Here is a 15320-nt window from a genome sequence, read left to right as displayed (position 1 = left end):
GCTGATTGGAAGGATGTGGGAGGGGGGGGGGAGCTCTAGCTCCCAATTCTCTAGGATTTATAGCGTCACCTTTTCAAAGAAGTAGACAATAAAGAATATCATGGATGATGATCAGATAGGTTGCCTTGTAGAAGAACACTTCTGGAGGAAGTGGCGTTACAGTGGCAACAACTTGAAGAAACGGTTCAATCTTTGCAAACTAATGATGAAGAAGATAGTCTGATTGGAAATTAAACAATGGCAAGTTCTATGCGAGATCACTTTATATTCAACTCACAACTTGGATAGTGGCCCACTACAAACATATTTAGCTAAAGATCCCTTTGAAAATCAGGATTTTTCTTTGGTTGGCGTTGAGAAACAACATCTTAACACAAGGTAATCTAGTGAGAAGGGAATGGAGAGAGGATGAGAATTGCCATGCTCTGTGAAAGAGATGGTGGACCATCTTCCGTTTTAGTGTTCTTTAGCAAAATTCATCACATAGTGGTGATTTGTGAGCTTCTGGAGGGCACCATCCCATGTTGAGGATATGTCTGGCAAATGATTTTCCTCTTTTGCAATAGAATCATGAAGCTTGCTCCATAGTTGGCAATTGTCGTTTAGTGGTTCATTTGGAGGACACAAAATAATTCCTTTGTTCACAAATTTCTTGATGATCATGCTTCCGTCATCTTCTTGTTGAGCAATTATATTAACTTGTGGACGATATTACATAAAAGGCTTGGATGAAAAAATCGTGTAGAAGGAATTATGTTTATCAAGACAGTGATCCAAGAGGTGTTGGAGGCACGAATGGGCTCCCATGGCAAAAAGGATCCAAGAGGTGTTTGTTTCATGTGGCTTGTGCTTTTTTTTGCTAGTTTTTTGGGCATTGATTGTTAAGTTTGGTTTCTCTGGTGTTTAGGTGGCTTGAAGGAAGCCCTGGTATGTCTAACATGAAGAAGGAACATAAGGGATGGATGAGACTTTGGAAGTATAAAATACCGGTGGAAATTATAATTTTTGAATGGAGGCTGGCCAGGAAAACATAGAAATATGGCTACAAAATAAAAATGTACAACCGATGAGGAGAGATGGTTTGTGGAGACATTCATTTTGGAGTGCCAGATTGCACAATGCGTGCGGGTGCTGGTAGACGAGGACATGTATGAGAGAATTAAGAATTGTGGAGAGCCTAATGCAAAAAAAGTGATTGTTTGGTATGGAAGAGGAACTCAATCATAAAGAGTACTAGCTAATTGCTCATGCGTTGCAATGGGGGCACACATATTTTCAGTTGTTCAACATTGGTTGTGTCTGACATATATCTTACACACACATATTCAAATTTTTGGTAAGATTGATTTGACTTGATTGTGGGTAGGGGAAGGCAAGGAAAGTTTGATTTAGCTGAGGTTTTCGTATGATTTGATTGAGTTAATGCAAGGACATGGTTTTTTGGTGGAGGGATGAGACCTAAGCCCCGAATGATGTACAAACTCCCCTTTAATTAGAGATGTTACTATGGTTACTCTGTGGACATTACGGAGGGCGAGACGTGACTTGACTCACGAAAACATCTACCAAAGTCCTTTGCACGAGAATTTTGTTACATGTGTTTTGGATGAGCTTGTGGCACTAGAAGGGGGAGAGATACTGAAAACCATTTGAGGGGTTCATGAATAGAGAAGCAAGTGGATTCCGCTGCCACTAGGTGCGGTGAAGGGGAACTGTCATGGAGCATTTTTTTACGAAGAGCAGAAGAGCAGCGACTATTATATCCAGAAAAGAAGATGACGTGTTCATGGGGGCCTCAGTACAAGTTTTGGATGGGATATTAGATTCGGCATGCATGTGTTGAGTCATGGCATGTCATGAAGCTTTGTTCCTGCGGCAAGACCAGAGCATACGAGCGGTTATCATTGCATGTGTTTGTGCAAGTGTGGTTCACATCATTGAAGAAGGAAGTTGAGGCAGGAATTCAATGGTGAATTAGAAGTACAAATCACTGTGGGTGATGTATCGTCTCGACATGAACGTCATGAAGCGAACTCTGATGCTCTTCAAATAGCTAGAAACTCTCTTGTTTTAATGCGAGGCCGAAGTATGGCTTCTGGAACCGCTGATTATGTCAACATTTTTGTCGATCAGTGAACATCATGAAGCGAATTATGTCATGTAGGTTGAGTATGTATCTGGCTTGGGGCTGATCCTTAGTATATGGCTTAAGAAACCCATGGATGATATGCAATCATTTTTTCGATGATATGCAATTATTTAATATACTACATGTGAAACAAATGGAATATTGATTCTTGTACATGGCTTAATAAGATTGAGCAGAACTGTATTCAAAAAAGTTTGGGACTAGCTGGAGGTAAGTTGATTGAAAAGTTAATTTGGGCCAGTTGATCTATTTTTTAGCCGTCGGATGTGAAATGAATGGTTAGATTTTTTTCTTCAACCTCCTACCTCATCCCCTCTTCTTCTTCTTCGTTGAACCGCCGCACCTACCACTGGCCTAACCGCCGTCCTCCGCCACATGCGGCCTGTTGGGGAACGTAGCATGCAATTTCAAAAAAATTCCTACGATCACGCAAGATCTATCTAGGAGATGCATAGAAACGAGAGGGGGAGAGTGTGTCCACATACCCTCGTAGACCGAAAGCGGAAGCGTTATGTTAACGCGGTTGATATAGTCAAACGTCTACACGATCCAACCGATCCAAGTACCGAACTTACGGCACCTCCGTGTTCAGCACACGTTCAGCTCGATGACGTCCCTCGAACTCTTGATCCAGTAGCGGGTCGAGGGAGAGTTCCGTCAGCACGACGGTGTGGCGACGGTGTTGGTGATGTGATCCGCGCAGGGCTTCGCCTAAGCACTACGACGCTATGACCGGAGGCGTAAACTGTGGAGGGGGAACCTGTTGGGGAACGCAGTAATTTCAAAAAAATTCCTATGATCACGCAAGATCTATGTGATGCATAGCAACGAGCGGGAGAGTGTAGTCGTACGTCTTCACGATCCGACCGATCCTAGTACCGAAAGTACAGCACCTCCGCGATCTGCACACGTACAGCTCGGTGACGTCCCACGAACTCTTGATCCAGCTGAGTGTCGAGGGAGAGCTCCGTCAGCACGACAGCGTGATGACGGTGATGATGAAGTTACCGGCGCAGCGCTTCGCCTAAGCACTACGACGATATGACCAAGGTGGATTATGGTGGAGTGGGGCACCACACACGGCTATGACAATGATCAACTTGTGTGTCCTAGGGTGCCCCTCCCCACGTATATAAAGGAGGGAGGGGGAAGGCCGGCCGGCCTCTCTAGGCGCGCCAAGTGGGGAGGAGTCCTCCTCCTAGTAGGAGTAGGACTCCCCCTTTCCTAGTCCCACTAGGAATAGAAGGAAGAGGGGAAAGGAGAAAGGAAAGGGGGCTCGACTCCCTCACCCAATTCGGATTGGGCTTGGGGGGCGCGCCCCCTCCTAGGTTGCCTTCTCTCTCTCCCACTAAGACCCATTAAGGCCCATATGCTCCCCGGGGGGGGGGGGGGGGGGGGCTTCCGGTAACCCCCGGTACTCCGGTAAATGCCCGAACTCATCCGGAACCATTTCAATGTCCAAACAGAGCATTCAAATATATCGATCTTTATGTCTCGACCATTCTGAGACTCCTCGTCATGTCGGTGATCAAATCCGGGATTCCGAACAACCTTCGGTACATCAAAACACATAAACTCATAATATCGATCGTCACCGAACGTTAAGCGTGCGGACCCTACGGGTTCGAGAACTATGTAGACATGACCGAGACTCGTCTCCGGTCAATAACCAATAGCAGAACCTGGATGCTCATATTGGTTCCTACATATTCTACGAAGATCTTTATCGGTCAAACCGCATAACAACATACGTTGTTCCCTTTGTCATCGGTATGTTACTTGCCCGAGATTCGATTGTTGGTATCTCCATACCTAGTTCAATCTCGTTACCGGCAAGTCTCTTTACTCATTCTGTAATGCATCATCCCGCAACTAACTCATTAGTCACATTGCTTGCAAGGCTTATAGTGATGTGTGTCGGTGTCCAAACCGGCGGATCTCGGGTAGGGGGTCCCGAACTGTGCGTCTAAGGTCGATGGTAACAGGAGACGGGAGACACGATATTTACCCAGGTTCGGGCCCTCTCTATGGAGGTAATGCCCTACTTCCTGCTTGATTGATCTTGATGAATATGAGTATTACAAGAGTTGATCTACCACGAGATCGTAATGGCTAAAACCCTAGAAGTCTAGCCTGTATGATTATGATTGCCTCTACGGACTAAACCCTCCAGTTTATATAGACACCAGAGGGGACTAGGGTTGTACAAAGTCGGTTACAGAGAAAGGAATCTTCATATCCGAATGCCAAGCTTGCCATCCACGCCAAGGAGAGTCCCATCCGGACACGGGAGAGAGTCTTCTGTCTTGTATCTTCACAGCCCATCAGTCCGGCCCATGTCACATAGGCCGGACGCTCGAGGACCCCTTAATCCAGGACTCCCTCAGTAACCCCTGAACCAGGCTTCAATGACGAGGTGTCCGGCGCGCAGATTGTCTTCGGCATTGCAAGGCGGGTTCCTCCTTCGATCACTTCAAAGTACCTGACTTAAAGAGCTGTATTCGGCCTTCCATTTAATGTCGCACCCATCGGCTTCTGTGCCTCCACACTTTCTGCTTCCACGCGTCGAGCGAATATGAGACGTTAGGGTATTTTTTACACATAACCCCCTGGCCATGTAAGAAAGGCTTCTATTTCAAGGGATTGGATCTCAGATCCATTCCACACCCAGCGGAAAATACTTACAGTCGTGCCAGGGAAAACCATTCAACATGGCTAGCGTCCCCAGTTCCTCCTCCCGCCCTCATGGCTCCGAAAAGGGCGATTGGGAGAGATGTTCTGTATCCCATGAGCAGTTGGTTAAGCTCCAAACATAGGGATTCCTTCCCCCCGCGGATCTGGTCCCTGTTCGAGCAGGATTGATCTCCTTCAAAGGTGAAGTTCTGGCAACAAATTTCTCCAATCCAACCAGGGGGGAACGGGTGTGCTTCGTATCCTACTTGTTGAGGGGCGTCGGGTTTCCAATCCACCCTTTCCTCCGAGGACTCCTGGAATATTATGGCCTCCAACTGCACAACCTCACGCCGGCCTCTATCCTGCACATCGCGGGTTTTGTTGCCCTTTGCGATCTTTTCCTGGGCTGTGAAGCCCACTTTGATTTGTGGAGGAAGCTATTCTGCCTCGTCCCTCGCAACCAAGAGGGATCGATATTCGAGGTGGGCGGCGCCGAAGTATGGCGCATAGCCGGGACCGGATACATGTCCGGCACGCCAAAGAAGGCGCCCGAAGAGTGGCCCTCGGAATGGTTCTATATTGAGGACGTTGCTCTCCCCGGCCCAGTTTGAATGGGTCTTCCCGAATTTTCAAATGCTCCGTTGAAGAAACACCACAGCTGGCCCAGTCCGGATTATCAATAATTGAGGTAATGGCGACTTCCATAGTGCGGGGGGTCCGGCCGCTCCAATTCCGAGGGCTCCCCATGTGGCACTACAATGGGGAAGATGATGCCTCACGCTGCGGTCGGAAGGGTCCGGAGACCCCTGCCGCTCTAGCCAAAATATTGGCCAAACTGTACAAAGGGGAGAAAGAGGAGTTTACCCGTCTGAAACGCCGGGATGGATTTTCCATGTATAGCCCTCCTAGCTGGGTGAGTTTTAATCCCATCATTTTACTCAATCCTCTCCCTGGGTTATGCTTAATCGATATTAACCCATCCGCCTGAACAGGAATGGAGGAAGGTTACTGTGGGGATCCATAGCCCCGCTGCACAGCCAGAGGATCATAACCGGGACCTCAACCCCGGATTCGAAGAAGATCCGGACATATTTGTAGAGCTTGAGGATGGAGTATTCTACCAGGCGAGCTATGACGGCACAGAAGTGGCCATCATAGCTGACTATCCCGGCTCCTTCCTGCCTCGCATGTAAGTAATCAGGAGACACCTTCTTCGAAAGAGCTTCCTCATTACGCCTCACCCACCGCACTATTTTATGTTCCAAAGGGGAGGCGCCCGACGCCCCATGCTGCACCGGAGGCATATCCTAAGAGAGCGGCGCCCATGCCAAGCAAATCTTCCAAGAGAAAGGAAAATGACAACACGGCAGAGCCTTCATCAAAGAGGTATGGCTTTTAAAACATACTCCCTGGTGGTCATATCAAACTGTGACATTGTCCGCTATGTCTTATCAGGAAAAGAATTCGCCGGACTATGTCTGGGCATCCCGCCGACCGCGCCTCCACAAGTCAGGTTCCAGACCCTGCCTTAAAGGCGAGGTCTGATACGAGAGTGAGGCCAGATTGTCCTTCGGCAGAGGATTCGGATGATGTATCTGTCACAAACTCTGAAGTGGAAAGCGCCATGAATCATCGGCACCGACGGGCCGCTCTTTGCGACCCAGGCTTTACAAAAGAGGCATTCAACGCCTTCAGCTCGGCTGATGCATACATCCGAGCTGCTCGAGACAGGCTTACCAGAGCCACAGACCAGCACTTGAAAGATATACGGGTAAGTACACATTTGTATAGATTTGATAATTATATACCAGTAGCCCCTGATACTTGAAGCAGTTGATACATCTGATTTAAGGATCATTGTATAACCAGGTGCTCACAAAGAAGAACAACCTGTTGTCTCAAGAGCTGGAAAAGTGTCGGACCCAGCTAGCTGCTGCTACCGCCGAACTGGAGAAATCCAAGAAGGCATCACCTGGTAATGTTCCCCTCCATCGAGAAAATATAATCATATACCGGCAATGTTAATATTTTTTGTATTCCCATGGCAGGATCGTCAGATCAACTGAAGGAGGCACTGAAAGTCGCGCAAGAGGCCAAAAGGCAACTGGCCGCAGGCGAACGTGTGCTGACACGGGTTAGGGAAGATAAAAATAAGCTGCAGGATTCCAATACCCTGCTGGGCGAAGAACTAAAATATGTGCGAGCCCAGCTGGCCGACTCAGTGAAGGAGAATAAGTGGCTACGAGGCGGCATATTCAGTATGCTTTTCGAACTTGCCTCCGTATAATTCGGCGAGGAGAGGAACTAACAGATTTATGTCTGCAGGTATGCTGACTGGCCATCCCAAAGAGGAAATGTCCGGATCTCAAGGCGATTTGCTATAAGGGCTATCCCAAGTGCACGAGCGAGCTCGGTAAGCAATGCGGAGTGTTGCTAAGGCCTTATGGCCATCCGCTTCTCTTCCAGGAAGTATGGAGGAGCTTGTGAATCTGTTCAAGGGTGCTCGGTGGCGTATTCGATTATGGATGATATCAGCCTGCTGAGAAGGTGCGCGAGATAGCCTGGGCCATGGTGAAGACACGGTATACCAAGTTTGATCCGAATCATATGGCCCGGGTCGGACCTAAGGGGTCACATGGAAAAGAAATTCCAGTTAGTTTAGTATATGACAAAGTAAAGGTAGCCGCCAAATATTCCCGACAGGATTGTAAGCTAGACAGCCTGTTAGACGGCATAGAGGAAGAAGTTTTTGAGTCCAAGTGACTATGTACTTCAATTGACATTATTGTCCCTAGCCAGATTATGAAACGATTGTCATGGCAGACCTTTTCGCTTCTACCTCTGGACCCGAAGGTGCGGAGTGTTTCCGAATACCAGAGCGGCAATATAGACCGGGGTATGCATGGAAACCAGGCGTAGGGGTCATAGTTGCTTGAAGAGACAAGTTGTATCTGGCTAGCTATGTTATATTACATTGTGATTGTAAGAAACATCTTCCAGGTAGAATAGTTCCGTTAAGGGTTCCTTTCCCTGGGTGAGCATCCGTTAGTGTGCAGGCCCGAATTGTGATTGAAAAATCGCAGTAAACGTGACATCCGGGGATTCATAGTGTAATGAGTGTAAAATGTCTTTAGTTCGCCGACCGAATATTCCCTTAAGAACGCTAGCTTTCAGCTTCACCCAGTAGATTGACTGGAGTTTGACGAGTAGAACTATCAGGAGTTAAGAGTGCGAATCATCTTCATCAACAGTACGAGGCAAGTAACACATTGATCATACTCTTTTCATACCCAGTTTTTATGCATTAGTTACAATCCTCCAACATTGGATGATTAGGATGTGATTAACTTGTGGGTATTGGGAAGTAGATGATGAGGTAGAACCTATTACCTGTTTTATTATCAAACCCTTGGGAGTTACTTCTACGTTATGCTTATTGACATGCTATGCTCGTAGACGTGGATTGGGTTTGAGTGTATCCATGGCAGATGTGAGATTGTTAATTAATGGTTCAACTTAAGGTGGAAACTTTAATACACATCTGGGTGGATTGCTTGTGGGCACGTGGAGAATCCAGTGTTGTCCTAGGATATCCCGGAGTACCCGTGTGATCATCCTACAGTCCGCCACCCACGCTCAAAGGGATCATAAGATTATTCATGATAGAAACTTCCGTGTGCAGCCACAAGCCATTATGGGCTCTGGCATAGTTGAATATGTTGTGTGACCTCTTTCAGTGGTGGGCTAGCAGATGTAGAGGGAAAGTAGGTGTAACTGTCCACCTAGAGTAAAGAGTTAATGCTTTTGAAAGACTGTGTCTCGCTCATCCGTTTCTCAAACACCATGTAGTGCAAGAAATCAAACGGAGGAGATCGAGTCTTGTGGGGAAAAGTGCGCAAACCTCTGCAGAGTGTATAAACTAATCATGGTTAGCCGTGTCCCCGGTTATGGACATCTTGAGTATCTAGTACTTGAATTATTGATTTGATCTCATCACTCTAAATTAATTTGTTGGGTTGTTAATGATTACCTTAATTGGGATTGAGTTGGAGGAACCTTCTCAATGATGTTTCAACCATCATGATAGTTAAATAAAATATATTCCTTTGTTCTAGGGGAAAATTGGCTTTTCGAAAAAACCATATAACCATAGAGCCTCCACCAGCCATATATGCATCTAGTGATAGAATTTATCTGTTCATTGCTCTACTATGTTATATTGTCAGCATATTCCATGTGCTGACCCGTTTTCGGGCTGCAACGTATTATTTTGCAGACTTATCAGACGAGGAGTAAGGTGCGCTAGGTCGTTTGTCATGCACTCAGCTATGCCGTTGGAGTTGATGGACTCACTTATCTTCCAAGCCTTCCGCTGTTATCGTTTTAGATGGCCTTAAGCCATATTTATTGTAATAAGTTCTCTTTTGAGACATTCGATGTAATAAGTGTGTGATTGCTACTCTGTTATAAATCCATTCGAGTACTGTGTGTGTCAGCATTACCGATCCAGGGATGACACTGAAGCACAGAGACTTGACCATCTGAGGTCGGGTCGCTACAGTTCGTTGTGCCGAGACACCACGTGATGATCGGGTGTGATAAGCTCTACATTCACATACAACGGGTGCAAGCCAGTTGTGCACACGCAGAATACTCGGGTTAAACTTGACGAGCCTAGCATATGCAGATATGGCCTCGGAACACTGAGACCGAAATGTCGAGAGTGAATCATATAGTAGATATGATCAACATAGTGATGTTCACCATTTAGAACTACTCCATCCCACATGATGATCGGACATGGTTTAGTTTATTTGGATCACATGATCACTTAGATGATTAGAGGGATGTCTATCTAAGTGGGAGTTCTTAAGTAATATGATTAATTGAATTTTAAATTATCATGAACTTAGTCCTGATAGTATTTGCATAACTATGTTGTAGATCAATAGCTCGCGATGTAGCTCCCCGTTTATTTTTTGATATGTTCCTAGAGAAATATAAGTTGAAAAATGTTAGTAGCAATGATGCGGACTAACTTCGTGATCTGAGGATTATCCTCAATGCTGCACAGAAGAATTATGTCCTTAATGCACCGCTCGGTGACGGGCCTATTGCAGGAGCAGATGCAGACGTTATGAACGTTTGAAAAAATTCGGTATGATGACTACTTGATAGTTTAGTGCACCATGTTTTACGGCTTAGAACCGGGACTTCAAAAATATTTTGAACGCCACGAAGCATATAAGATGTTCCAGGAGTTGAAATTGATATTTCATACTCATGCCCGTGTCGAGAGGTATGAGACCTCTGACAGTACTTTGCCTATAAGATGGAGGAGAATAGCTCAACCAGTGAGCATGTGCTCAGATTGTCTGGGTACTACAATCGCTTGAATCAAGTGGGAGTTAATCTTCCAGATAAAATAGTGATTGACAGATTTCTCTAGTCACTATCACCAAGTTACTGGAACTTCGTGATGAACTATAATATGCAAGGGATGACGAAAATGATTCCCGAGCTCTTCGTGATGATGAATCGACAAAGGTAGAAATCAAGAAAAGCATCAAATGTTGATGGTTGACCAGACCACTAGTTTCAAGTAAAAGGGCAAGGGAAAGAAAGGGAACTTCAAGAAGAATGGCAAGCAATTTGCCACTCCCATGAAGAAGCCCAAAGCTAGACCCAAGTCTGAAACTGAGTGCTTCTACTGCAAAGGAAATGGTCACTGGAAGTGGAACTGCCCTAGATACTTGGCGGATAAGAAGGATGGCAAAGTGAACAAAGGTATATTTGATATACATGTTATTGATGTGTACTTCACTAGTGTTTATAGCAACCCATCGATATTTGATACTAGTTTAGTTGTTGAGAGTAGTAACTCGAAACGGGAGTGGCAAAATAAACAGAGACTAGTTAAGGGCAAGGTGATGATGTGTGTTGGAAATGATTCCATGGTTGATAAGATCACCATCGCACACTCCCTTTACCTTCGGGATTAGTGTTGAACCTAAAATAAATGTTATTTGGTGTTTGCGTTGAGCATGAATATGATTTGATCATGTTTATTGCAATATGGTTATTCATTTAAGTCGAAGAATAATTGTTGTTCTATTTACATGAATAAAACCTTTTGTGGTCATACACCCAAGGTGAATGGTTTATTGAGTCTCGATCTTAGTGAAACACATATTCATAATATTGATGCCAAAAAATGCAAAGTTGATAATGATAGTGCAACATATTTGTGGCACTGCCGTTTAGGTCATATTGGTGTAAAGCGCATGAAGAAACTCCATGCTGATAGGCTATTGGAATCACTTGATTATGAATCACTTGATGCTTGCGAACCATGCCTCATGGGTAAGATGACTAAGACTCCTATTCTCCGGAACAATGGAGCAAGCAACTGACTTATTGGAAATAATACATACTGATGTATGCGGTCCGATGAGTGTTGAGGCTCGCGGCGGGTATCATTATTTTCTGACCTTCACAGATGATTTGAGCAGATATGGGTATATCTACTTGATGAAACATAAGTCTGAAACATTTGAAATGTTCAAAGAATTTCAGAGTGAAGTGGAAAATCATCGTAACAAGAAAATAAAGTTTCTACAATCTGATCGCGGAGACGAATATTTGAGTTACAAGTTTGGTCTTCATTTGAAACAATGTGGAATAGTTTCGCAACTCAGGCCACCTGGAACACCAAAGCGTAATGGTGTGTCTGAACGTCATAAACGTACTTTATTAGATATGGTGCGATCTATGATGTCTCTTACCGATTTACCACTAACGTTTTGGGGTTATGCATTAGAGACAGCCGCATTCACGTTAAATAGGGCACCATCTAAATCCGTTGAGGTGACACCTTATGAACTATGGTTTGGCAAGAAACCCAAGTTGTCATTTCTTAAAGTTTGGGGCTGCGATGCTTACGTGAAAAAGCTTCAACCTGATAACCTCGAACCCAAATCAGAGAAATGTCTCTTCATAGGATACCCAAAGTAGACTGTTGGGTACACCTTCTATCATAGATCCGAAGGCAAGACATTCGTTGCTAAGAATGGATCCTTTCTAGAGAAGGAGTTTCTCTCGAAAGAAGTGAGTGGGAGGAAAGTAGAACTTGATGACGTAACTGTACCTGCTCCCTTATTGGAAAGTAGTTCATCACAGAAATCAGTTCCTGTGACTCCTACACCAATTAGTGAGGAAGCTAATGATGATGATCATGTAACTTCAGATCAAGTTACTACTGAACCTCGTAGGTCAACCAGAGTAAGGTCCGCACCAGAGTGGTACGGTAATCCTGTTCTGGAAGTCATGTTACTTGACCATGATGAACCTACGAACTATGAGGAAGCGATGATGAGCCCAGATTCCACGAAATGGCTTGAAGCCATGAAATCTGAGATGGGATCCTTGTATGAGAACAAAGTGTGGAGTTTGATTGACTTGCCCGATGATCGGTGAGCCATTGATAAAAAATGGATCTTCAAGAGGAAGACGGACGCTGATGGTAGTGTTACTGTCTACAAAGCTCAACTTGTCGCGAAAGGTTCTCGACAAGTTCAAGGTGTTGACTACGATGAGATTTTCTCACTCGTAGCGATGCTTAAGTCTGTCTGAATCATGTTAGCAATTGCTGCATTTTATGAAATCCGGCAAATGGATAACAAAACTGCACTCCTTAATGGATTTATTAAAGAAGAGTTGTAGATGATGCAACTAGAAGGTTTTGTCAATCCTAACGGTGCTAACAAAGCGTGCAAGCTCTAGCGATCCATTTATGGACTGGTGCAAGCATCTCGGAGTTGGAATATACGCTTTGATAGTATGATCAAAGCATATGGTTTTATACAGACTTTTGGAGAAGCCTGTATTTACAAGAAAGTGAGTGGGAGCACTACAGCCTTTTTGATAAGAATAAGTGAATGACATATTGTTGATCGAAAATGATGTAGAATTTTTCTGGAAAGCACAAAGGAGTGTTTGAAAGGGTTTTTTCAAAGAAAGACCTTGGTGAAGCTTCTTACATATTGAGCATCAAGATCTATAGAGATAGATCAAGACGCTTGATAAGTTTTTTCAATGAGTACTTACCTTGACAAGATTTTGAAGTAGTTCAAAATGGAACAGTCAAAGAAGGAGTTCTTGCCTATGTTGCAAGGTGTTAAGTTGAGTAAAGACTCAAAATCCGACCACGGCAGAAAATAGAAAGAGAATGAAAAGTCATTCCCAATGCCTGAGTCATAGGTTCTATAAAGTATGCCATGCTGTGTAACATACCTATTGTATACCCTGCACTGAGTTTTGCAAGGGAGTACAATAGTGAGCTAGGAGTAGATCACTGGACAGCGGCAAAAATTATCCTTGGTGGAATAAGGATATGTTTCTCGGTTATGGAGGTGACAAAAATTTCGTCGTAAAGGGTTACGTCGATGCAAGCTTTAACACTGATCCGGATGACTCTAAGTCTCAATCTGGATACATATTGAAAGTGGGAGCATTTAGCTAGAGTAGCACCGTGTAGAGCATTCTAGACATAGAAATTTGCAAAATACATACGGATCTGAATGTGGCAGACCCGTTGACTAAACTTCTCTCACAAGCAAAACATGATCACACCTTAAGTACTCTTTGGGTGTTAAATCACATAGCGATGTGAACTAGATTATTGACTCTAGTAAACCCTTTGGGTGTTGGTCACATGACGATCTGAACTATGGGTGTTAATCACATGGTGATGTGAACTATTGGTGTTAAATCACATGGCGATGTGAACTAGATTATTGACTCTAGTGCAAGTGGGAGATTGAAGGAAATATGCCCTAGAGGCAATAATAATGTTATTATTTATTTCCTTTTTTCATGATAAATGTTTATTATTCATGCTAGAATTGTACTAACCGGAAACTTAGTACATGTGTGAATACATAGACAAACAGAGTGTCACTAGTATACCTCTACTTGACTAGCTCGTTGGATCAAAGATGGTTAAGTTTCCTAGCCATAGACATGAGTTGTCATTTGATTAACAGGATCACATCATTAGAGAATGATGTGATTGACTTGACCCATTCCGTTAGCTTAGCACTTGATCGTTTAGTATGTTGCTATTGCTTTCTTCATGACTTATACATGTTCCTATGACTATGAGATTATGCAACTCCCGAATACCAGAGGAACACTTTGTGTGCTATCAAACATCACAACGTAACTGGGTGATTATAAAGATGCTCTACAGGTGTCTCCGATGGTGTTTGTTGAGTTGGCATAGATCGAGATTAGGATTTGTCACTCCGATTGTCGGAGACGTATCTCTGGGCCCTCTCGGTAATGCACATTGAGGGAGTCCTGGATTAAGGGGTCCTCGGGCGTCCGGCCTATGTGACATGGGCTGGACTGATGGGTCGTGAAGATACAAGACAGAAGACTCTCTCCCGTGTCCGGATGGGACTCTCCTTGGCGTGGATGGCAAGCTTGGCGTTCGGATATGAAGATTCCTTTCTCTGTAACCGGCTTTGTACAACCCTAGTCCCCTCCGGTGTCTATATAAACCGGAGGGTTTAGTCCGTAGAGGCAATCATAATCATAATCATACAGGCTAGACTTCTAGGGGTTTAGCCATTACGATCTCGTGGTAGATCAACTCTTGTAATACTCATATTCATCAAGATCAATCAAGCAGGAAGTAGGGTATTACCTCCATAGAGAGGGCCAAAACCTAGGTAAATATCGTGTCCCCCGTCTCCTGTTACCATCGACCTTAGACGCACAGTTCGGGACCCCCTACCCGAGAGCCGCCAGTTTTGACACCGACATTGGTGCTTTCATTGAGAGTTCCGCTGTGACGTCGAAGACAGGATTGATGGCTCGCCTTGTTGTCAAGGATAGTATTACCTCCGGAGAAGCCCAGGCCTCAGGCCAAACCCTCCGGCTGGGCGGCTTTACCATGACTGCCCGTCCGGCCGTTAAGCCGATGATGACTCCTCGGGTCATCGAAAATCGCCTTCGTGTTGACTCCGAATACTCCAAATGGATGGATCCTACTGAGTTGTCGTCTTTAAACGAACTCCTGGATCGCATCGCTGCCTTTGGGGTCGCAACAGACTACGATCGGATTGGGCTTAAACCCGATCAGAGAGAAATCAAATCTTCGCCGATCACCCATCAGATAGCGGTAGTAGAGGAGCAAAACAACAACTCTTCCTCTATATTGAGGATGAACTATGTTCGGATTTCCAAGCTCGAAGAGCCGGATACCTGTCTGCGGAACGACACGCCCTGTCCTCCGAACCTAGAATCGGACGGTGGGCCTGAAAAATCAGTTGATATTCCGGAGCCCGAACTATTAAGCTCGGAAGTTTCTCAAATTCAGGATCCCAAATTGGGTTAGGGATCGGATTTAAAGCCACCCACCCACCCAGATATACATGATCTCATGTACATACGACAGCAGTCTCAGGAAACAGTCCATCACTTTTGGGCCAGA

At 44.8% G+C, this 15320-nt stretch overlaps 1 protein-coding gene across 1 annotated transcript in view; it reads left to right on the top strand.

Annotated features, from left to right (window-relative positions):
• Positions 1-5513: 5513 nt before the first annotated feature.
• The window catches only part of LOC109737773 (uncharacterized), a 60682-nt gene continuing 50875 nt past the window's right edge, over positions 5514-15320 (top strand). The window contains exons 1-4 of the mRNA XM_045231593.1: positions 5514-5735; positions 5815-6011; positions 6278-6330; positions 6871-7080. Coding sequence (XP_045087528.1) covers positions 5514-5735; positions 5815-6011; positions 6278-6330; positions 6871-7080 — 682 coding nt within the window. The remainder of the gene's footprint in view (positions 5736-5814; positions 6012-6277; positions 6331-6870; positions 7081-15320) is intronic.

Source organism: Aegilops tauschii, chromosome 7, assembly GCF_002575655.3.
Source record: "Aegilops tauschii subsp. strangulata cultivar AL8/78 chromosome 7, Aet v6.0, whole genome shotgun sequence".
In the NCBI taxonomy this organism is placed as follows: Eukaryota; Viridiplantae; Streptophyta; class Magnoliopsida; order Poales; family Poaceae; genus Aegilops; species Aegilops tauschii.
Note: the sequence above shows the minus strand (reverse complement) of the source record. Positions and strands in the feature narration are given on the sequence as shown.